The 25,311-nt window shown below is 39.8% G+C and overlaps 1 protein-coding gene across 1 annotated transcript; it reads right to left on the bottom strand.

Annotated features, from left to right (window-relative positions):
* Nucleotides 1–9,102: 9,102 nt before the first annotated feature.
* On the bottom strand, nt 9,103–24,531 carry LOC308667253 (acetylserotonin O-methyltransferase-like; the record flags this gene model as incomplete). Its single annotated transcript, XM_081326393.1, has 7 exons — nt 9,103–9,311; nt 13,142–13,187; nt 13,747–13,823; nt 13,996–14,136; nt 14,924–15,042; nt 15,486–15,555; nt 24,522–24,531. 7 exons carry the CDS (start codon nt 24,529–24,531, stop codon nt 9,103–9,105), a joined length of 672 nt encoding a protein of 223 aa, XP_081182519.1.
* Between the last annotated feature and the right edge of the window lie 780 nt (nt 24,532–25,311).

Genomic DNA, 25,311 nt, shown 5'->3' with positions numbered 1-25,311 from the left:
ACAACTCTATGAGGTGTGTTTGAGTTGGGCTGAGAGAGAATGACTGGCCCAAAATCACCCAGCCAGCTTTCAGGGCTAAGGTGGAACTAGAACTCATGGTCTCCCTGTTTTCTAGCTTGGTGCCTTAATTACTAGACCCAAACTGGCTAGACCAGGGATCGGCAACCTGAAAAAGGAAAAGAGCCACTGGGAACCGGTTCCATCAAACATAAAAAAAGTGGGAGCCGCGTGCGTGCGTCCATGCACGTGCATGCGCAAAAAATGTTTTGCGCATGCGCAAAACAGTTTTTTCTTGCGGGCGCGTGCGGTTGCCATTTTTTTAATGAGTGATGGAACCGGTTCCCAGTTGCGCGACGGCCCGTCTGCAAAGCTGCCGCCTCCGCTCCCTTCCTTCGGCCGGCCTGCTTTTCCAACCTCACTTCCCTCCCTGCCAAAGCTCCTCCTTTTCTACTCAAAGATTTTCGGGGTTCCTCGGCTTACACCCCTTGGCGAGAGACCCCAAACGTCCCTTTCTCGCCGCTCCTCCCTCCCTGCCCGCAGAGGCTCTTGCTCTCTTGCCGTCTCCGCTGAGCAGCGCCGCTTGGAAGAGAAAGGGAGCAGGATAGGCACGCTCGCCCCAGCGGAGTGGCCGGCCCTCGTTTTAGTAGCGAGACAGTAATCGCTCCCCTCCGCCCCCCCAATGCTCCCGGTTCTCCCGTTCGCCCGCCGTCCCGCTTTCCTTCCTGAATTTTGCACTTCCTTACCCAACTCCAAACTTTCTCTAGCGCCCCTGTGCTTTAGGACAGGGAACCAAAGGCAGAGCCGTTTCTCTCTCTCTCCCCCCCCCCCGCTTTTGCCGCTTCCCCACCCAACCAGTATCCCGCTTCTCCCTCTTCGAAAGGGCAGTGGTGTGCGCGCACCTCTCCAAATGGAGAGTGGCACCACCACAGTTTGCTATTGAGCGTAGGCGCCGCCGAGCTCCCCAACTCCGCCGGCGCTCCAGCGAAGGAACGAGCCTGCCGGCGCTAAAAGGCAGCCGCCGCCACCGCTCTCGGGCTTGAAAGTCTGCAGCTGGCAAAGGCGCGATTCGCTTTCCCTTCGTGAAACGTGCCCTCCAAAGTCCTCACGAGGTCCCAGTGAGCATGTGCGCGCCGAGCTCCCCAAATCTGCCGGCGCTCGAGCGAAGGAACAAGCCTGCCGGTGCTAAAAGGCAGCCGCTGCCGCCGCTCTCGGGCTTGAAAGTCCGCAGCCGGCAAAGGCACGATTCGCTTTCCCCGAAGGAAACGTGCCCTCCAAAGTCCTCACGAGGCCCCAGTGAGCATGTGCGCGCCGAGCTCCCCGACTCCGCCGGCGCTCGAGCGAAGGAACAAGCCTGCCGGCGCTAAAAGGCAGCCGCCGCCGCCGCCGCTCTTGGGCTTGAAAGTCCGCAGCCGGCAAAGGCGCGATTCGCTTTCCCCGAAGGAAACGTGCCCTCCAAAGTCCTCACGAGGCCCCAGTGAGCATGTGCGCGCGAGCTCTGCACATTCCCATTTAGGACCGAGATGCTGCCGCCCTGCCCTTAGCTTGCCCTGCACCTAAAGATCAGCGGGTTTCGCGCGCACCCCGAAGGTGAGAGTCTGCGGCCGCTGGAAGGGAACCGTTGGGGCGGGGGCGGGAGGGTCTAAGGAAGCATAAAAGTGGATAGTAGGTGTACAAGGGAGGAGGAGGCAGAGGAAGGCAGAGGAAAGAAGAGGAGACCTCGGTCAATGGGAAGGTGTCTTGCAATTAAGGGTTTCGGGGTGGAGGGGACGGAAAGCCGGGGGGCAACAAGGGTCCCCTGGTGAGTTTGCTCACATGCGGATCATCTCCAGTTACCTTTCGCTGTGTTGTAACCCGAAGCGGCTTCTCTGGGCGATTACCTCGCGCAAGAAACACGAGAGCTTCGGAGGGGTGGACGAACGCTCCGCTGGACTCGCTCCGTGCGCCTCTAACACAGATCCACTCCTTTCTGAATTAACTTCGGGAGCCTCGCATGTAGAGCGGGACCCATCCAAATTTGGCCCAGCTTTGCAGACGGGCCGCGGCAGCTTTCCCAAGAAGCGGAGCCGCTGCCCGTTCGCGCGGAGGTACGCGCGCACCTCTCCAAACGGGCGGTGCCACACTCCATTTGGAGAGGTGCGCGCGCACCACTGCCCATTCGAAGAGGTGCGCGCGCACCGGGCGGCTGGGAGCCGCAGGAGACGGCTCAAAGAGCCGCATGCGGCTCCGGAGCCGCGGGTTGCCGACCCGTGGGCTAGACCAAACTGTTAAAATGACTCCAGAACCACAATTTTTCCAGAACTGCAGCTCATTTAATTATTCTAAGATGCCAGTTCAAGGTTCAGGAAAGTTGGATGGTGAAGTTGAAATTGCACTAGATTTCAGGGAGTTCCAAACCTGAACCAAGTATGAACTTTGCCTGACCCTTTGCAGATTTAACTTTCTGTGATTAAAGAATACCTACCAGATATGCAGGCCTGGTACACTTTGCTTAATAGTTGCAAACATTTCTCATCTGACCAGTCATACATAATCTTGCCCAAAATATACAGGGAATGGGAACTTTAAAATAATTGCATACAAAAAACTGTTTTTAAGCATCATGTCTTCCCGATTATTCCAAGACAACAATTTTTTCTACCTTTCACAACTGACATTTCTAGCTACATGGAATAAATTATTGTATTAGCTAAAGGGTATTATATGCCTTATTTGCCTTCTGCTTTTTCCAGCCTCCTTTTCCCCTGACTATTATAAGATCTAAGTTTAGTTATAGATTTTTTGACAAAGTAAAGAAAATATGAATAGAAAATCTGAGATTAGTAGCTTCTTATAGACGATGCAGTCCATGGTTCACAGATAGGAAGTGCTGATTGTAGTGGCTGAAGTCTTATCCACATGATAGCTGAGGAGAGGAGATCCCAAGTCAGTCTTTCAAGTTATAATTTCATCAGGTGCTTAGGTTAAGCCTCAGTTTCAGGCAAAGGAAGAATATATATATCTGCAGAGCACAGGAATGTCCTCAAGAGTAGTTTAACTAATGTGCCAAGGCAGTTCTGATCCCATCACCTATTCATTGCAGATGTCAGGATGGATGGCCTCTAAAGCAGGGCTTTTCAACCAGTGGTACAGGTACCACCAGTGGTACATTGGCACCTGGCAGGTGGTACACAACCATCCTAGAAAAGTGGGAGCGGGGGAGGGGAATGAGCTAAACCAGTGGCAGCACTGCACAAGCCTGAGTGAGAGATGGCTGGAGCTGCAGGGCTGTCAGGGCTCAGTGAAAGCATCAGGATCAGCACTTCTTTGGGGCTGTCAGAGCTCAGTGGAAGTGCCAGGATCAGTGCAAGTCTCCAGCTGGAGCTCGGCGCTGATCCTGGCGCTTCTGCTGAGCCCAGAAGAAGTGTCGATCAGCTGGAATGTTGCAGCAACTCCAGGGTCTTGTGATTTACATTCAGATGCTTGGCAACTGATTCACATTTATGATGGTCACAGTGTCCCAGGGTCATGTGAAGTGACCAAAACCTGCTGCAACCACCCAGCAGAGGGGGAGGGAATAAAAACCAAACACCCCCCACCCCACCTCCGCTCCCAATCCTCAACAGAAATGCTCACAACAATGAAAACCTTGGACAGGAGGAAAAGTGCCGCCAGGCAGGCAGGCAGGTGTCTTGCTCGGCTGTGGCTTGGGGGGCACTTTTTTCAGTGCCATTGTAACTTCAAACAGTCACTAACGAACTGTTGTAAGTTGAGGACTACCTGTACTTCATCACTTTTTCCCTTTTTTTTTTTTGGTCATCAAGTTTTTGACACCTTGCTAGGCGACTGTGGTACTCGGATGTTGCCATATCCTAAAAATGGTACAATGGTTGAAAAGGTTGAAAAGCCCTGCTCTAAAGCAATACAAAAGTCATTCTGCCTTGAGGAAAATTTGTTTTCATTACAAAAAGAATCATGGCATCATATTAGTTTGTTTTTACTATTTTCTTCTTTTTTTAGTAGTTAGCTTGCTGGTTTCTGTGTTGTCTTCTATCCAGGATCTCCCTTTCATTTTTTCCTTTATCAGTTATGTTAAGTTCCTTTTTCCTTCTGATAGTGCTGTATTGTCAGAAGTTGTAGTTGGACTGGTCAGTTTTAACCTTGGCTCATGTCCCATGACTCTATAAGGAAAATGCTGTTTCTTTTTCACTCTCTTGCCATTCCCCAGTTGCTGGCTGTTCCCTTTTGAGAGGTGGGGTGGGGGGTGGGGGTCTGCCATCCCCATAAAGTTTCTAGAGATGGGTCTGTGTTTTCTTCCAGGGCTGTGACCCATGGGATGGGGAAGACTGTGGCTGAACATTTATCCATTATTGTTCTTAACTGTTGCTTCCCTTTCTCCTAATAGCACTTTGGCATGGCTGCTTGACTGGACTTGTTTAATGGGAGTTTTGGTCTTCTCCAACTGGATTTTAGTTTTTCCATGAAGGCAATGCTAACACACCTAGGCCTAGCACTTGGAATGTTTGGCTGATCGTGGGTGGTTTACACAGATACAGTCCATAAATCCTAAATTATCTCTGACTAGGTACTCTTGTCCATAAGCTAAATACAGAATGTATTCTGGGAGTAGTAGACCTTGCTAGTACATGCACTGTAATCTACCTAGAGTATCCTGCCTCTATTTGAAGACTGACACAGAAAGAGGATTTACAATTTCATATGGCAACTTATCCGCATGATTGGCAGCTATTATACTCTGGAAGTTCCTCTTGATGACTAGCCCGAACATATTTTATTCTACTTTAATGTATTACTTCTGGTCCTATTTTCTAGGTTGATAGAGAAAAAGCCTGATCCACCTAGATCCTTTCACATTTGCTTCTAGAGTTTGTCTTCCAGATACCCTAATATCTTAAAGCTATCCCGAACTTGCTCCAATTTCTCACTGTTCCTTTTGAATTAGGCTTTCCAGAACAGGACACAATATTCCAAGTTTCATCGTGGTAGAATACAATGGCACTATTATTTTCCATGATTGGAATACTATTCTTCAGGACTTGCACCACAAGGTAGTTCTTGCCTTTCTAATATCTGTGCAACTTTGCTGACTCATTATAACTTGCATCCTTTTCACATGTAGTATTACAAACCAGGTCTCCCCTATCGTATACATGTCCCTTTTTTCTCTTTTTCTTTTCCATCCCAGATGCATAATTTTATATTTTTCTTCATTTGCCATCCTCATGTATTCTCTTCACAAAACATAAACCCACCACTTTAGTATTATTTATTAATCCATCTCTTCACATTAATTCATCTCCTCACCAATGTATATTCTGTGGACTCTGAAAGAAGAGTAGAATTGAATATACCTGAAATCAATAATCAAAACATTGATTGCTGGAACTTTCTCTCCAACACTGAAGAGGAAGGAAACAGGGACAATGCTATTTTCTTCTTAGAATAATATGAAAGACGTTTTATTTCCTTAACTCAACTTCTTGTAAACCAGCTTTGCAGAGATGTACATTAAACTTAGTTGCTGATTGTTCTTTCTCTTCAGTGAAGATTAACATTAACAAGGAGTAGGTTGAGCTGTGAAAGCCCCTCTGTCTTCATCAAGAAGCAATTTCACTATTACGACAGTACTAACTGTTTCAAAATATGTTTCTATGATTTAGGGGTGAAAAAATGCTACTACTTATTTCAGCAGCTAAATGAACATTGCACAATATTTTGAACATATCCTAATTTATGTTAAGAATCCTTCTTTCAGATACGATATATCTGGAATGTATTGCTAGGTTAACCTACCAATGGTCAATCGAGACAAATTTTTGTTGTTCTTATTATTATCATATTCTTTCATTATGTAATTTGTGTTATTTTTGCGAACATATCCAGCAAACCTTCCTCTTCCTATTTTTCCCACTAGAACAACTCTGTGAGGTGGCTGAGAGAGTGAGTGATTGGCCCCAAAGTCACCCAGCCAACTTTCATAACTAAGCTGGGACTAGAACTCATGCTCTTGCTTTTTAATTTGGTGCCTTAACTAGACCAAACTGGCTAGACCAAACTGCTTGAATCATTCTGGAACCACAAATATTCCAGCACTGCAGCTGAATTAGTTATTCCAAGATGCTAGTTTAAGGCTCATAAAAGTTGGAGGGTGAATCTGAAATTGCACTAGTTACACTAAATTTTAATAAACTTTATTTTGGTATCAGCATTCATTTGTAACTTTCAAGGTAAGGTGAGTAATACTTGCAAATATGAAACTTCACTTTGAAACTACAAGATATCCTTCATTTCTCAGCTTCTGGATGATTGTGAAAACAATGGAATCACCAAACTTTATGTTGTACTGAAAGTGTCAGCCATCAAATAGTTGCAAGATTCTTTGCTCTGTCCTCTGAGCAGACCTGCTTCACTGGACATCAGTAGGTTACTCAGAAAGACTTAACTTCCTCATATGTATGTACTAGATTGTTGACAACATTTTATGCAGAAATATTTTCTGAATCTTTTTGTAAATATGTTTATGTCTATCAATTAAAGGGCAAAGCAACACAATAGCAAAACAACAAAAAATAGCATACACTAGTGTGTTTATGAAACACAACCTGTCTGAATCATGATAACATTTATTATAGTTTTTTATTATGGAAAAAGTTCCATGAGATTAGGCATGCAATATTTAAATTCCATCTCCATGCATTTTAAGCTTCTAAAAGACACTATTTAACTCAGCCTCCCCCTATTTGAAATTTCATCTAAATACATATGGCCACTCAACAGAATTAGACTAAATTCACAATTCTGAAAATAGAGGTTATTCCTCCTGATGAAAGTTACTTCATTACATCCACATTAATTTAAATTGTAGCTTCTCATTATCTCTTTAAGGGTTGAGGATTCACACAAAAGGAGGAGTTATTGTCTTAGTTAAGGAGCCTGCAAGGCAGTTTTCAAATGCCATGAGCTTAATCAATTGTGTGATTGTATAGTACAGTAACCATGTCATAGTAGTAAACCTTATTATAGTCTTCGTCCAGCATATGTACGTATGTGCATGTATGTATAGAATTCTACATTATTTATTTGGTATTAAAACTCTTATATCTGTTTGTCTCTTTGTAAACTTTACTTAGCCCAAAATAGCATCATAGTGCTAATTTTATAATGAAAATCTGCTACTTAAGAATTTGTACAAAATCTGAGACCCATTACTCCCATGTCATTCACATACTAAGGATCTTTACACCAGCTGTATTTGCAAAGTTGTGGCCACTGCAACATTGCCACAGGCAGTCACAGTCACATGATTGTGATTCCAAGAGTCCCTGCCAGTTTTCCACAACCAAAATCAATGGGGAAGCCAGCAGAAAGCCAGAATCATTCTTCACTTCACTGCTTTTTTGCCTGCCTGGGTTCATTTTGTTCATCTGTTTAGGTAAGAATCCAATGGATCATCATGAGTTGTATAGTAGTTGATAAAAAGAACAGTTAAAAGAATTTAAGAGTTAAAAGTGGGGGAGAAGATAAAATTTTGAAGGTATCAGACAGATACAATTTCATTAGACATTATTTGCTGCCTCATCTTGATGGCAGTGAACTAAAATTTACCTACATTATGACTAATAGTAATATCCCATCCCTTGAATGGCATCATTAGAGGGCAACAAATCTGAAAAATATTGGTCTTGTGCCAAACAAATGAGATCCCTATTCTTGCAACTCAAAATGTAAAAAGGTCCATCAAGGTTATAAATAACATCTTTAGAACCAAGGTACGAGTCACTGCTATATGTACCACATCTTCTCATATATCACATTTGGTCTCTTTTGATGTGGTTCAGTCAGAGGACCCCAGTTTCTGTTGTAGGTTATCTATTAATGTGATCAAAGCAGGTTCTTTATATTATACGGTCCCAGTCACTTTAAATAGCTTTAAATTCCTATCATTCACCTGTTAAATAAAGCTGTAAAGGTATCATCTTGATACTTTTCCCCCAGAAATAAGGTATCTGGAACATCCTCAGGTCTATAGACTGGAAAATGCCCCAAATAATGGGAAAATCATATGGCAGGATTCAATTCATAGGACCTGGCATTAGGCTAGAATCCAACTCACGGCAGATCTCATTACATTTATCTTTTTCTGGTTTGCTACTTGGTTATGATTAGAAAGCAAAGAATAAGAATAAATAGTCTTATAACAAAGTCACCGAGTTTCTGAACTCTGTGCTGTATCTGGAGAACTGGAATATTGAATGAGATTTGCTTATGGAATAGCACTTGTATGAGAATATCTTAGGGATATGCAGTAGTGTATTTGAACAAGAGACCAGGACATGATTAAAACATTAACATAGTATGCAGTTAGTTTATTGACAATGATACAAAATAGAAAATAGTGATGATGTTATAAGCCCACTTTACAATCAATCACTATTAATTGGATACAGTATTAATGAGGTTAACTTTATTGATTAGGTCAATATAGATTTATTGAAATACATACAGTAACTAAGGGTTAAATGAATGAGGTAATGTTTCTGAAGTTGTTCTTTTACATGACCATTATCTAAAAACCTTGAGTTTCGAGCACTAATTGTTAATTTCCTTGTGGTAGGCTTGAATCCTATGGTTTATATTTTTATTTACCGGTATCTTGTTAGCACCTATTGCATCCTCTGTGTTGCAGAATTTCTAGTGCTTAATTGCTTTTTAGAGGAGCTAACAATACTGAATTAGCAAAGCAATATGTATAGGTTAGAATCCTGATCTGGACCTTTCAGATTTTCTCCAATACTCTATCATTTGTTTAATGTGTGTAAGAAGATTGTATATAAAGATGGGAAGAACTGAAGTGCTATAAGGAGATTGATTTTTGTGATATGGTAAGTTTCATCTATGTCTTTATTGCCCAGAATTGGTTCTCAGGATTTTTGCAGCCATGATTGAGAATCTCTAGTTATGGTGAAACTATTTTGTGATAAGAAAAGGATCAGCTACGTAATCTGTCGACATGGAAGAAAAATAGAATATAGCTGTAATTAACAAATCAAGACTTTAATTACTGCAATTTCCTTTGAAACATTCAACAGGAAGAAATTGAAGACATTATTTTCTTCCTAGAATAATATGAAAGAGGCTTCCTTTCTTTAACTCAACTTCTTGGAAACCAGCATTACAGAGGAGCACATTAAACTCAGTTGCTGACCGTTCTCTCCCTTCAATGTAGAGCAACATTAACAAGGCGTAGATGTGGGCTGCTAAAGGCCCTCTCCTGTCTTCATCGAGAAGCATTTCCACTATTAAGACACCGCCACCTGTTTCAAAATATATTTCAATGATTTAGAGGTGAGAAAATATTGTTATTTATTTCACAGCCCAATGAATATTACATAATATTTTGAAAATGCCCCAATTTTGCATTATGAATCCTTCTTTCAAACATGTTATATTTATTCCTGCCAATGGTCAGTACAAACCAATTTGTTGTTGTTCTTGGAAATTTTGTTAATTTGGAGATATTTAAATTATTCTCCAAGGCTTTCCTCTCAATCTTCTGTAGAAATTGACCCTTAAAGATCTTCCTTGCCAAAATTCTGTTTATGTTTCATGATATTATATTATAACAGTAAAGGTTTCCCCTGTACAGTTGTGTCTGATTCTAGGGGCGGTGCTCATGTCTGTTTTTTACCCAAGGAAGCCAGTGTTGTTCAAAGATCCTTCTTTGGTCATATGGCCACTGTGACTATATGCTGAGGTGTACAGAAAGCTGTCACATTCCCACTGAAGTCGTACCTATTTATCTACCTGCATTTGAATGCTTTTGAACTGCTGGGTTGGCAGGAGCTGGGGCAAGTAGCAGGAGCTCATCCCATCGTGTGGCACTCAGATCTCAAACTCTTGCTGTCAGCTTTCCAGGTAACAAGCTCAGCATCTTTAACAACTGAACCATCGCTCTCCCATATATTATATCAAAATATAATATATCAAAATTCATGTTTTGTTATTGGTTATTTTATATATACTTAGCCAGTGCATACTCTACTTCTCTGACAGTTTGTTTGACTTGAAGTATAATCAATCAATATTATTATGGGGTCGTAAGACATAGTAAATAGTCATCAGTTTTATTGTTTTTCAGTCCAAATTGTCCAGTTCAGCTTATGTCCAGTTAAAATTCCAGCAGTATATGGGCCAGTTTTGATGGTGTTTCCACCTTTCAATGTTGTCATTAGCAATTTTCTCATTCTTTGGATGTATTCTTTACAAATCAGATTTTTAACTTGTACATCCTTAATGATATCCAATTATTTTTGTGGTGGTTGGCTACACAGTCAGTAGACGTTAGACTGGATTAAGTGTTTTTATGCACCTAATATCCACCAAGGACCTGGGATAGGCAGATGTTGTTGGATGGCATTAAAGGTATTGTTACAAGTAAAATTTCCTTTTGCAATTTGGTGATTTTGTTAATGCCAATGGTATTCAAGTGGTGCTTCCATGGTTTTAGGACTGTACCCAAGGTGCCTATTATTATTGTTTTTATCTTTGCTTTCATTTGCCAAATTCATTGTACTTCTAATTGCTGGTCTTTGTATTTTGTGATTTTCTCCAAGTCTTTCTGTTTTGTTTTGCTATCTGCAGGTTCTGAAAGGTCCAGTCTTATCAGTAGGTGCTACGTCTGGGATGGTATGTAGCAGGTGTTTGTCTATTGGAATTCTAAAGTCCCAGTGCACTTTAGCTTCTGCATTTTCCATTACTTTTGTCTATTTTGTGGTCTGTTCTTGCTTGTAGCAAATGGTATTTCTTGCATATATTCCAATGCAACATAGTTGCTACTTAGTCATGCTGTTATTTGTAGTCAGTCTGTGTGATAGTCTTGCAGCAACTAACTAGGTCAGGGGTAGGCAACCTTGGCTCTTTTATGACTCATGGACTTCAACTCCCAGAATGCTGGCTCAGGAATTTTGGGAGTTGAAGTCCACGAGTCATAAAAGAGCCAAGGTTGCCTATCCCTGAACTAGGTGGTCCACTGTTTCTTCAGCTTTTTTGCAGATTTGGCAGTTGCTATCTGTTGCTATCTTCTCAATTCGGGCTTTGAATTCATTTGTTCTTAAAGCTTGGTCTTGTGCATCCAGAATTAGCCCCTTTGTCTCTTTATTCAATTTTCCTGCTCTTAGCCATTGCCAGGTCTTGTTATCTGCTTTGCTGTGTAATAGTTTGTCTTGCCATTTCTCTTTTTTATTCTTTGCAGGTAATGCTTGGATTACAACCACAACTGAGCCCAAAATTTTCATTGCTAAGCAAGACAATTCTTAAGTGAGTTTTAGCTTATTTATTGCCACAGCTATTAAATGAATTCGCTACAGTTTGTTAAATGACTCATGCTGTCATTAAAGAAATCTGGATTCTCCATTGAGTTTGCTTGTCAGAAGCTAGCTGGGAAAGTTACAAATGGTGATAACATGACCTCCAGGCAGTGCAACTGTTATAAATACATGCCAACTGCCTAGTGCCCAAATTTTAATCACATGACCATGGGGATTCCACAATGGTGAAAAGTGTGAAAACTGGTGAAAGGTCATTTTTTTCACTGCCATTGTAACTATCAGCAAATGAATGGTTGTAATTCAAGGACTACCTGTATTTGATCCCTCTTACAGTCCATTTTGGTATCTCCAATAAGCCCTCATGATGTACTAGTTTCAGTGTTTCCTTATCCTCCTTCATATATTCTTCCAATGACCTTTTTTCTTATACAACTATCTAGTGTACTTGCAAAATTCCATGCCCGCCTATCTTCCCTCATGAGTAAATACTGTCAGTGTTGGCGACCACCAAGCTGGTAAGGGTTTCTGTAATTTACATCTCACCATATTTCTTATGGGAGACACATTCTTTGTCTGACTCCTCTGATGAGACCTGTCTAGTATGGTTGAATTTCTGGCATAGCTCTCATCTTCCTGAGAGCATAAAGCCCCACAACCACATCAATATAGTGCCTTAAAAAGGTAAAGGTTCCCCCCCACATGCATTGCTAGTTGTTTCCAACTCTAGGGGCCGGTGCTCATCTCTGTTTCAAAGCCGAAGAGCCAGCGCTTGTCCGAGGACATGTCCGTGGTCATGTGGCCGGCATGACTAGATGCCAAAGGCGCACGGAGCGCTGTTAACTTCCCACCGTAGTGGTCCCTATGTTTCTACTTGCATTTTTTATGTTTTTTCGATCTGCTAGGTTGGCAGAAGCTGGGACGAGTAACAGGCACTCACTCTGTTATGCGGCACTTGGGATTTGACCCGCCAAACTTTCAACCATCTGATCAACAAGCTCAGTGTGCTAATGTCCCTATAGGGACGCGGTGGCTCAGTGGGTTAGGACACTGAGCTTGTTGATCAGAAGGTTGGCAGTTTGGCGGGTCGAATCCCAAGTGCCGCATAACAGAGTGAGCGCCTGTTACTCATCCAAGCTCCTGCCAACCTAGCAGTTCGAAAGCACATAAAAATGCAAGTAGAAAAATACAGACCACTACGGTGGGAAGGTAACAGCATTCCGTGCGCCTTTGGCGTCTAGTCATGCCAGCCACATGACCATGGAAACGTCCTCAGACAAGCGCTGGCTCTTCGGCTTTGAAATGGAGATGAGCACCGACCCCTAGAGTTGGAAACGACTAGCACGCACGTGCGGGGGAACCTTTACCTTTACCTTTATAGTGCCTTACTGGGTTATTATTATTATATTTTTTCCACTATAAAGAAGCTATTACTTAGTCATTTTTGCAGCAAGTGTAGAAAGATTGCTAAAATATATATCTAGGCAGTAGAGGCCAAGAAATAGTAAATAGTCACAGGGTCACAATGAGAAGTCTTACTCATTTGTACCACAGCCACTAAAATATGAATGAATCTGATCTGCACAACACAGGCCCTTTGGGTTATAAAGAAAAGATAGCTGCAAGAATCACTCTGGAAACACAATTTTTTTCAGCACTGCAGCTGAATTACTTATTCTAAGATGCCAGTTGAAGGCCCAGGAAAACTGGATGGTGAATTTGAAATGACCCTAGACTTAGGGCAGTCCAAAACATGAGCCAAGTAAGAACTTTGCCAATTCCCTAGCAAATTTAACTTTTCATGATTAAAGAATACCTACCAGGTTTGCAGGCCTGGTACACTTTGCGTAACAGCTGCAAACAACTCTCATCTGACCAGTGGCGTAGCGTGGGTTGTCAGCACCCGGGGCAATTTGCGCCCCCTAACCCGGTGACGTCATGGCACCGCCGAAAAGACGCGCCCCGCAGCGGCGTAGACTTTCCAAGAAGAGTCGCGCGCATGCGGGATGCTTCCGGGTCCCTCTCGAGGGCGGCTGGGCGGGGCTCCGACCTGCAAGAGCCGCTGCATTCAAGCTCGCACGTGAGCCCCGCTAAATAAAGCCACGCATGCGCACGAAGCTAGGCCAGCCGGCCGGCGGGTCCGTCTTCGCTCGGCCAAGCCTGCCGGGGTGCCTGCGGGGCGCTTGCGGTTGGCCTGAGCCTGGGCGGAGAGTTGGGCGCTTCTATTTATTTTATTCAGTTTATGTGGCCGCCCATCTCACCTGCCGGACTCGTTTCGCTTTGCAAGAAAGAGCAGCTCGAGAGCGGAGCCAAGCCGACTCTGTGCAGCCCTTGGGGCTCCCTGAGCAGCTCAGTGCGAGCGCGCCCCCCCCAGATGTTGCACCCGGTGCGGCCGGCCCCCCCTGCACCCCCCACGCTACGCCACTGCATCTGACCAGTCATGCAGAGTCCTGGCCAAAATGTACAGGTCTGCTTCAGGAATGGGATCTTTAAAAAAATCACCTACAAAAAATAAGTAAAATCTCATTTAGTACCATATCTTCCAGATTATTCTGACAGAATAATCTGTTTTCTCTTTTTTAAAAAACACAGAATACAGTCTTTATGTGAAAGTTTCTTGTGCTTAGCAAAACATGAGTTCAACCCACAAGGAAGATTGCATCACATTTTTTACCTGCATGGAAAGTGATCTGGGTCTGTTCTGAAGGAAAACAATGGTTCTTGGATGCTTCCACTATTTCAGGAAGGTCAAAAACAGTCACAGTACATTTTGGGTAGAGTGAAATCAATTCCTTAGTTAAGCCACCAGTGCCTCCTTAAAGAAAGGAACAAAATGTAATTAAGAAACTGCAAAACAAAAATTTGTATATGTCCAGCCTTTTTCCCTGAAGCTACCCTACCTATTATTTTTCTAAGCTACCATGACATTAACTGGAATCTAATGATTTCAAAAATGAGGCAAACTTCTTCCAAATTTGCTATGCTTCATATCATCGAAAACAAATACTAATAGGGAAAAAGAACAGAGATTGAGTCAATTGATTCTCAACTTTTATATGGTCCACGGTATGAGAATTCCTTAGGATGGATACACTGAATATTCACAATGATCAAAAATAATGTCTTTTGATGCAGTTTGAAGACACAAAAACGGAACATCATCTCAAAGGGCACCAAATCCCACATCATATTCAGTCATGGTCTCTTACATCCACAAAATGTTTCCAGGCAAATCCAGTTTAAGGGTCCTTTATTGATCAGCCTGCTATTCTCTGATTTCAGTTTTTTCCCATGTATGGTCAGCACTGGAAAGGGGGAAGAATAGTACACTGTTTTCATTTCAGAAATGTCTCCCTTTTCCAACAGCCTCTGCCAAATTCTCCACTGACTGTGTTATCTATCAGGCCAGAATGACAGTTAACTATCTTTAAAACTGGACTATTTCTCAAAGTCTGCTATAGACATCTCAAAGGGGTTTTTGATCTCCTAAGGATGTCTCCTTTTCCACATACAGTTGAGAAGATTTGTAAGAGAAGCTAAGAAGCCATCCAGCCCATTGGCCCAACATGTGAAGAAGATGGGAAAGCACAGGTGGTACTTACCACCCAGCTCGCAAATGAGTGGGAACTGGGACAGGTCAAAGGCAGAAAGCACTTCTCTTCCTACCACAGGCCAGAGCTCATTGATGGAATTGGAGAAGGTTTCTAACTCTTCCTTTGACCTAGAATTAAAGCAAACATCATTCAGTATAACTTTATAAAATGCTATTGTTGTTATTGCTTTACATATCTATTTATGTTTGTATGAAATGAATTCTTTTTACAGCATTACTTAAATGATGCTGATCAGGAGTTGGAAAAATCTGTATGTGATACATGAAACAGTCCTACCATTTCAGTGGAAAACATTATAATATTCTTGAAACATTCACAAAGGTGCTCTAACTGCAGACCTGTGCTTTGTATATCAACAGAAATGCCTGGTCAGTTAGATCTGCCATAACTAGATTCCATTGCCATAAAAGAGAGGTTGAATACACGGTGAACATGATGGGTCAAGAACATATGATAGAGAAAATAATGACACTGTGAAAGATGATCATATTGATCAGTTGCCCACAAAACAATTACTCTATTTAATGACCATTCTCTAAAATTATATTACCTGTAAATGACCTCAAAAGCATTGTCTGAAGGAGAGCCATATATTGATGAAATCTGATTTTTTTCCTTTCCTAAAAGAATTTTTAAAAAGTTAGAAAGGAACAAGACAATCATGCTAGCATTTTCTTCTGCATAGAAGTAGATCCTGAATGTCTTACAGTATTTTGATAGTTCAGAATTTATTCTAAACGTTTCATTAAGCCAGTTCTCTTTCACTCTGTCAAGTACAGTGCAGCACAATCTAATGCAGGGGTGTCAAACTCAATTTCATTGAGGGCCACATCAGCATTGAGGTTGCCCTTAGGGGGCCGGGTGGGTATGGCCTGGGTAGGCGTGGCCTACTGGGTGGGCCCCCGGGCCTTGTGTTTGACATGTCTGATCTAATGCATCTCTACCAAGAAATAAGCTATAAAGAACACCAGGCTGGTAAATTAGGTTGCTTACTTGAAGAAACTCCCTGGATGAAGGCAATAAACCCAACCCACTATTAAAGTTACAAATCTTTTCTTATTTTCTTTTTTGGAAAAAGTTATTTTAAAATTTTTACTTTAAAGAAAGACTTGGGGAAAATCTTAATTCAACAGGCTTATGAATTCACATTTGATAGATTTGTAGGGGGAAAAATACACCATTCTTTTTGTCTTAAGATTTACATTGGACAAATAGTTATTCAGTCACTAGGTTTTGTCCGACTTTTCGCAAACCAATGGACCATAGCATATCAGATCTCATGTCCTCCATTGTCTCTCAGACTTTGCTCAAACTCATATTCATTTGTTGATAACACTACCTAACTATCTCATCCTTTGCCCTCTCCTTCTCCTTTTTTCCTGTGATCTTTCCCAACTTCCGCTCTTTTCTAATAAGTCCTCTCTTGTCCTTCAATGGCAAAAGTCAAATGGTTCCTTTTATTGTAGTTTCAATGTTGTAAACAGGGATCATCATTCTAGTAGTCAGCAAACAAGATAGGTAAGGTCTACCTGATGAAGATTGGAGTGCTATGCAGGTAGTCCTCAGGTTACGACCATTTGTTTAGCGAACATTCAAACTATGTATTAAATGAATGGCACTTATGACTGGTCCTTGGAGTTCCAGCCATTGCAGCATCTATGCAGTGGTCATGATTTCTGATGTTTTCTGTCAGCTTCCTACAAGCAAAATCAATGGGAAAGCTGGCAGGAAGTTGGAAGTCACAATCACATGAGGTCCTTGTTTAATGATCTATGCAGTTCTCATATAATGACAGCAACTGAGACTGTTAGACTTGCAGTTGCTAAGCATCATGGTCATGTGACAGCATGCTTTGTGATTGCATCACTTTGTGATGGGAATTCCAATCCTAATTGCTGCCAGAACTTGAGGACTACCTGTAACAGGGAACATATTGACATTTTCATATTTTAAGAACTATGTGACACCCAAAAATGTTTTATATTTCTCCTGATTTATTCGCTTTTTATTTTGAATTTTTCTCTTTGCAATTGCTGCATTTCATTTTACTTTAACTTAAATGTGTTTGTTATGATCTAAATTACTTTTATACGGAACATTTGAATGTATTTTTTGATTGCAGAATCATCTACTAATTAGTGTTTTCATGTAAATTATAATTTTATTTTTTATTCTGGTATACAGAATAAATATATAAACAATAAACTATCTGGAGAAATATCAATTAAAAACAATTTGGATAAATATCATTTAAAAGAAATAAAAACAGATTATTAAAATGCACTAGTATTTTCATTGTTTAACTTACTTTGAAAAATTATCTGACTTTTGTTAAATCCCATAACAAACATCTTAAAACATTGTTCAAGCCATTAACTGTTCCTATTTACAAAAAGTTACCTGTTAGTTATAAACTTTAATCTCAGTTTTTCATCTTAGTAAAATGACTCCATGGCATAATTCTAAATGTTTGCTCTACTTGCTTTTATTATTAGGGTTTGTGTTTCTGTTCCAGTTTGTCTTGTGTAAAGCTTTTTAATGATAGAATGAATGAAAATAGAGGGGAAATTCTGAGGAGCAACATAACGGCTATCTATAATTTATTCCTGCTGTATTTTCATTTTGACATATATGATTTAGTCAATTTGAATTTAATAAAGATTAATCAGTGATTCTCTTATTAAAAATGATACTGTCTTTAAGTGTCCCAATTAGGGTAATAACTCCTTAAGTCGAGTTGGGCCCATGAGGATTATATGAAGATGTTCATGTAGTTTTCTTGGCAATTGTTATGAAAAAAATAATTATGGAGCAGCAATTCTCTTCTGAAGTTTTCTCCCCCCCCCCCGTCATTGTTTGGGTAACTGTTTCTATAAATCTGAGAGTTGTGGGAGTCTCCCACCCAAGGAGTAATCAAATACAGCTGATTATAGTTTTACAAGATCATTCATGATCAACCTGATTCTGCCAATGCTGGTATTGAACAACTAACACCAATTAATTGAGGTTTGATTAAAGATTTAGATCTACCTATGTAGGATCTTACAGCAATAGTGTAAATCCCATGTTTTGAAATGGGAGAAAAGAAACTCTCAAACAACCCAGAAGGACAGAAAATGGTCCTATTGCTTGACTTTTCTAAAAGAAGGAAAATAAGAACCACAATCCTTTGATCTGAACAGGGAAATTCAGTGATGATATATAGAATAGAGCTGGAAGGGACCTTGGAGGTCTTCTAGTCCAGCCCCCTGCTCAAGCAGAAGAACCTATACCATCTCAGACAAGTGACTGTCTAGCCTCTTCTTAAAAATCTCCAGTGATGGAGCACCCATGATTTCTGGAAGCAAGCTGTTCCAATGGTTGATTGTCCTCACTGTCAGGAAGTTTCTCCTTAATTCCAGGTTGCTTCTCTCTTTGATCAGCTTCCAACCATTGTTTCTTGTCCTGCCCTCTGGTGCTTTGGTGAATAATGTGAGCCCCTCTTCTTTTCGCAGCCCCTCAAATACTGGAATACTGTTATCATCTCTCCCCTATTTCTTCTTTTCTTTAGACTAGCCCAGGGGTAGGCAACCTTGGCTCTTTTATGACTCATGGACTTCAACTCCCAGAATTCTGGGAGTTGAAGTCCATGAGTCATAAAAGAGCTGAGGTTGCCTACCCCTGGACTAGCCAAACCCAAGTCCTGCAGCCGTTCTTAGTCCTTAGGACATGGACATTCTGTAAGAAACATGGTGATAATCATCTTTGTAATTAAAAAGCCGAAAAGTGTTATTAAAAGCTAATGAGGAATTTACCTTATTACACCTATCATAAGCTTTATAAGCTTAATTGGTCCAATTTTAATTTCTAATTGGCAAAAGAAGAGCATATTTGAACAAGGAAAGTTCCCTTCGTCCTGTGCGCTCCCACAGGGAGGGCCTTCTCTGTGGCGTGCCTGCCCTCTGGAACCAGTTACCCGTAGAGCTTAGGACTGCCCCTGATTTTCGTTCGTTCCACCGGGACCTGAAGACCTGGCTCTTTGAGCTTTCCGGCCAGGACTGAGGATTTTTTACTTTTTTTAACTTATTGTAATTGGGTTTTTAATCAGAGATATACGGGTTTTAGATTTTAATCAAGGAAAATTTAATCTATTTTAATTGCTATTAATTTTTTTATTGTAATGTCGTTTTATTTGCCTTGTGAGCCGCCCTGGGTCCTACGGGAGAAGGGCGGTATATAAGTTTAATAAATATAAATATAATAATACTGAAGCAAGTCTGTTCAAAAGACACAGAAAAGGCTTCTGGTTTGTGTGCACGACGCTTCTGGACGTGCAGGAACAGCCTGCTTCCTGCCGTCCATTTCTTTCTTGTTTGGAGGACCCTGAAAAAGGTCAAAAATTGCCCTGGAGGGGCGATTACTGAGAGGAGGAGTTTCCTGTGATCGCAGAAGGGTGGCATCCCTCCGCTGGAATCCGGAATCATCTCCTTTGGCCCAAAGAAGAAGAGACCGGCCATAGAGATGGCCAATCATTAACCCGCTCCCTGCTGAAAGCCAAAGCACTACCTAGCACTAAGAAGCAATCTGGAGGACCTGGGTGAGCTTTTACCTTTCTTATTCCCTAATCATCTTCCTGTGGGACTTTCCTGAAAATCTCTTTCCCCATTTTTTGAGAAAACGGAGAATATCTACTTTGGGAACAAATCTTAAAGCCTCAAAGCTACAAAAGAACTTTAATTAATTCAGCATAGAAATTAAGTTATTTCATCTGTATTTACTAAAAAGCTTCTATTTTTTGCTGGGAATCCACTACCCTATCTTCTCTCTAAGCTGTGAATTAAGGAAAATATTTGGACTAATCCTACAAAAGTTCTATATTAGTGTGGAAAAAGAAAAGAAAAGAAAATTCTTACATGTTACTGATGACATCTTGTGGCGAAACCTGGTACAGCAAGTAAATTTCCTCACTGAATAACAGAGCTGTCCTTGACACTGAGATAAGGGGTGAGAGCACCTGCCACTGAATACAATTCTTCAGGAGGTGGAAAATCTTTGACTCTTATTAAAATAGCCTCCATGGAAGATTTAACTGCAAACAACAACGAAATTAATGAATACACCCCATCACTTGATTATAAACTGATACTGGACACGATCCTGGCAATGACAGAGCAAATTGCAAGAAAAATCCGACAACTTAAAGCCACCAAATCAAATTTTGACTTTAAATGAGGAAAAGATAGGCCAAAATCAAATAGAATTGGAAACTAACACTAAAATAGGAGATTTGAAAGAACAACAAAAGCAACCTATAGAAGACCTTAAAATCCAAACTTTAATGGCAACTATAAAACATGCAACTCAAAAAACAGCAGCACCTGAAGAAAACAACACCAAGAGTGAAGACACTAAAGGCCTTCAAATACAATATATTGAGAATTCAATTAATCAAAGGACAATTATAATACCAGCTACTACTTTCTACCTAACCCAGATAGAATTGGAAGAACCAAAAGATCTGACTGATTTAATGACAACTATATTATATCAACCATCAAAAACTGAATTATCAAAGCAAAAATAAAAATGGTTACAAAGGGGACATCTTCCTTGCAAAACTGACATTTGGATACGCTCCTTGGATCCAAATAAGGGGTTTAGAAAGAAAGGAAGATACATCTGAGATTTTAAAGATGCCAAGAGGGATGTATGATTGGCACAAATAGAAGGCAAGAGTTGGATTTTTTTTTATAAAAAAACTGAACTTGTTTCTTTTTTGGTATTCCTAAAGATAGACTATAAAAATATCTCTTTTATGGATTAAGGGGAATCCCTAAAAATATAACTGATTTTACATTTAGCTTTTAGATCTCTAACTTGGAATGACATATCAAAAGATAGTATTTTAATAATTGATGTATGGTTAAGATGACTTATAGAATATTCAGTGGTTACTTTTGAACCATAGTATAGAATTTAGAATTTTATATATAAAAGATGGTATTTTAATAATTGTTGAATGGCTAAGGCAAAAAATGTATTTCTAATAACTGGTGATTTGTTAAGATGAAAATTAGACTTTAATGGTAAAACATAAGAATGCTTTGTAATGAACAATATACGTTTTGTAGATAAAAGAATTATTCTTTATTGAACTAGGGAATTGTGGGTTACCCAAAAATTAAGCTTTTTCCTATATACTATAGGCCACTCTAGGATATTCTATTGCAATTAGATAAAATTTAAAAACAGGATATTGATATGTATTACTGAAAATATATTTTAAGTTTTGTTGATTGGCTAGGTTACAACTAGAAATGTATTAACTTGCCTATTTTGGCTATGTAATAACTAAGGGAAGTAGAGAGGGCATCTCTGTTGATGTAACCTGAACTATTTACAACTGGTTATTTTTTATTTTAACTACCCAACCACCATATTGTTTCACAAATACATATATATGTAAATATTAAAAAATCAATAAAACTTGTTTAAAAAAAAGACACAGAAAAGAATCTTGCAGCAATTTAATAGCTGATTCTTCCATTACAACATAAACTTTGGTGATTCCATTCTTTTCAAATCATTAAGAAGCTGAGAAATGGAGGGTCTTTTATACTTTCAAAGTTGAGAGTTCTTATTTGGAGGTATTAGCCCACCTTACCTTGAAAGTTACAAATGAATGCTGGTATCTAAACAATGTTTGGATATTTTCAATTTCTTCTAGTGAACTCATTGTTCATGGCGTCTCTCGTTGACCTTTTTTAGCCAAAACACTTGTTATTCCTGTGTGTAAAAATGGCAAAATATAGGTGTCCATAAGATGTCTCAGGATAAAGAATGGAAAGAAAAATTATTAAAGGGAAAACAAGGCCACACTTAGAAGGTTTCTAAGAGTCCTTCAGAAAAGGCTCCTGAATAAATTTAGCTGCCCTGGCATTAGAGGACAGGTGCTCTCAGAGAAGAACTGGCCTTTTGTTTCAGGAAAATATGTAGGAATGAGGATGAAGTTTATGTGTACAACTAAGGAGCAACATGTTTTAGAATATGGAAATTGGGGAAATAGTAAGAAGTACATTTAATAAATAATAATAATAATAATAATAATAATAATAATAATAATAATAATAATAATAATAATAATAATAATAATAATAATAATAATAATAATAACAACAACAACAACAACAACAACAACAAAGTAGCAAGCAACAATGGTGTGCTTTGGAAGATCTTCAAGAAATATCATTTGCCTGTAAGCAAGAACTGGTGGGATCATAAAATAGAGAAAGTCATAGAAAATGATAAAGTTAAACTGCTCTGGGACTTCAGATTTCAAACAGACAAGCACCTGCAACATAACACCTCGGACTTAACAATTGTCGATAAGAAAGACAAAAAAGTCTGGATAGTGGACGTGGCAGTGTCTGGAGACAGCAAAATAGACGAGAAAGAACTGGAGAAGATAACAAAAAACAAATTCGCCATTAGTCAATTGCAAAAGGCGGCCTTACTAGGAACTGCTTCCATCCTGCGACAATATCTGTAATACCATCAAACATCCACATCTGCCTATCCCAGGTCCTTAGTAAAGACTCGATAGGTAGACAAAAATGCCAAATCCAGTCTGAACATCTGGCTGACTGCAATGATCAATAATAATACTAATAATAAAGTTGGAAGGGACCTTGGAGGCCATCTAATCCATCCCCCTGCTCAGGCAGGAAACCCTATACCATTTCGGACAAATGGCTGTCCAGTCTCTTCTTAAAAACTTCCAGCGTTGGAGCATTCACTGCTTCTGGCGGCAGGCTGTTCCACTGGTTAATTGTTCTAACTGTCAGGAAGTTTCTCCTTAGTTCTAGGTTGCTTCTCTCCTTGATTAGTTTCCATCTGTTACTTCTTGTGCTGCCTTCAGGTGCTTTGGAAATTAGCTTGACTCCCTCTTCTTTGTGGCAGCCCCTGAGATATTGGAACACTGCTATCATGTCCCCACTCACCCTTGTCTTCATTAAACTAGACATACCCAATTCCAGCCACCGTTCCTTACATGTTTTAGCCTCCAGTCCCCTGATATGGGAAGCAAATTTTAGATAATTAGAAATGCTAATATCTATGTTTAAAGAGTTATTAGGACATAGAAAAATGGGCAGAGGTTGAGAATGGCATGAAACTAAGCACCTACTTTCAGAACAAATGCTTAAAAGTAGCACCTTAAGCTGTATAAAATAAACTTAAATACTATTATTGCAATAATTATTATATGCATACACTGTAGAAATTCTAAAATTCAGAGTTATTTTTCAATTTAAATATTAACCTATCTACACGAATCAGGATGGGGAAATTCTAGAAATTATGTTAGGTAGAGAAAATAGCCTTATTTGCCATCTGCTTTTTCCGACCTATTTTTTCTTGATTATTATACAGTCTAATTGTAGAGTCTTTCTCTAATGACTTTGGCCAAGCTGGGATGATTAAGTATAAAGAAAAAGCTATAAAACACTGGCTAGAAAATCTGGGATTAGTAGCTTTATACCAATACTACACAAGTATGTTTCCAGGAGTTGCTTAATCAACCTGTCAAGCCAGTTCTTATTTGGCCAGCTGTTCATCACAGATGTCAGGATTGATGGTGGGAATAAAAAGATTGTTTTGGAAAAACATTTATTTTCATTACAGAAAAGAATCATGGCACAATATTACTTTATTATTTAAATTTTATTAGCTGGTTTTCTTTTTACTAGTAAGCTTTCTGGGTTCTGTGCTGTCTTCCATCTAGAATCTCCCTTGCATTCTCTTCTTTATCGATTATATTTAGTTTCTTCTTCCATTTGATACTGCTGTATTATCAGAAGTTGCATTTGGAGTGATCAGTTTTAACCTGGACTGTTTTTTTTCACTCTCATGCCATTCCCCAATTGCTGGCTATTGCTGGCTGTTCCCTTTTTTGGAGGGTGGGGGGAACTGCCACTCCCTTGAAGTTTCTAGAGATGGGTTGATGTTTCCTTCCAGGGCTGTGACCCCTGGGTTGGGAAAGGGAGTGGCTGCTTACATTTATGTTTGCTGCCATCTCCATTACTGCTCTCAACTAGTGCTGCTTGTTTTCCCTTCTTAATAGTACTATGGTATGTCTGTTTGGCTGGGATTACTTAAGTGGGTTTTGCTCTTTTCCAAATGGACTTTAGTTCTTCCATGGAATCCAATGTTAACAGGCCCATGCTTGGCCCATCACAGGTGGTGGACTGAAGATATGCACAATTGAAACAACGACTACTAAAACTGTGCCATTAATTCCAAGAAAGAAAGCATTAAAAAAAATTATAGAGAGAAGGGTGGTTATGCAATCTTTCACAGACCTGATCTGTATCTCGCTTCAAGAACAGATGCTAATTAATGTGACCAAAAGATTTCAGATAAAACATGTGCAAGCTTGCTTTGTGGGCCATCAGTGAATTATTTCTACAACATGATGCACCATTGATATATGACTCCAGGAAAATTATCCAGAATGTATAAAGGTATTTCAAATTTATCTAGGAAATCTCTGGCAACAGAAAGGGTCATTTTACAATTCCTAGTGGATTTATATATATAAAAACATTACCTGGCCTCATACTGTGCTACAACCCTGCCTGGCACACATTTTTGGAGCTGGTTGCAGAAAAGGGAGAGCTAAGTTTTAGAAAGTGGATCCATTTCTAAAAATAGCTCCCATATAATTCCTGCAAGACTGAAAAAACAATTGTGACAACCAGGACAAGAGTGGTCTAAGAAGAGCAACCACACAATCCCAAGGTCTTGCTGATGTTTGCTCTGCTTTTCTTGAAATGTAAATTAAATATTAAAAGTTGTTTGGAACTAATTCAACCACCATTTAGCAAATGGAAAGAAGTCTCAAGACTTAGATGCAATATTAGATATAGCAATATTCTGTTGCAACATTAGAGTTAAAATGAAGGAGGGACATGGAAACTGAAAGTTGATAGATTTTGCTGAAATGGATAACTTAACTTCTCTGATCAGAGAAAAGAGATTATCTTCGTTTATTGCTGACTGGAAGTCTGTGATAAAACATTTTGCATGAAAAAAATGAACTTGTGACTTTTGATGATTAGATAGAATAGATAACAGAAACAGAATGACGAATATTATTATGTAATTTTAAAGAGAGAGGTTAAGATATATTTGTTCATGTAACTGGTGTGAAAAGTGTAAAACCACTTCTTTATATTTTTTCTTTGTTTCTATTTTTCTTTAACTTTTTTCCTTTTCTTGTACTTTTTTCTTTCCCTTTTGTATTCTTACCTTATAGTAGTTTGTAATAGCTTTTATCTTCTTGTTTAAAAGTTTTATTAAAAATTATAAAAAGGGAATTCTCAGATAATTATGGATTT

This window comes from Vipera berus (assembly GCF_964194415.1).
Source record: "Vipera berus genome assembly, chromosome: 4".
In the NCBI taxonomy this organism is placed as follows: Eukaryota; Metazoa; Chordata; class Lepidosauria; order Squamata; family Viperidae; genus Vipera; species Vipera berus.
This window is presented reverse-complemented; position numbering and strand designations above follow the sequence as displayed.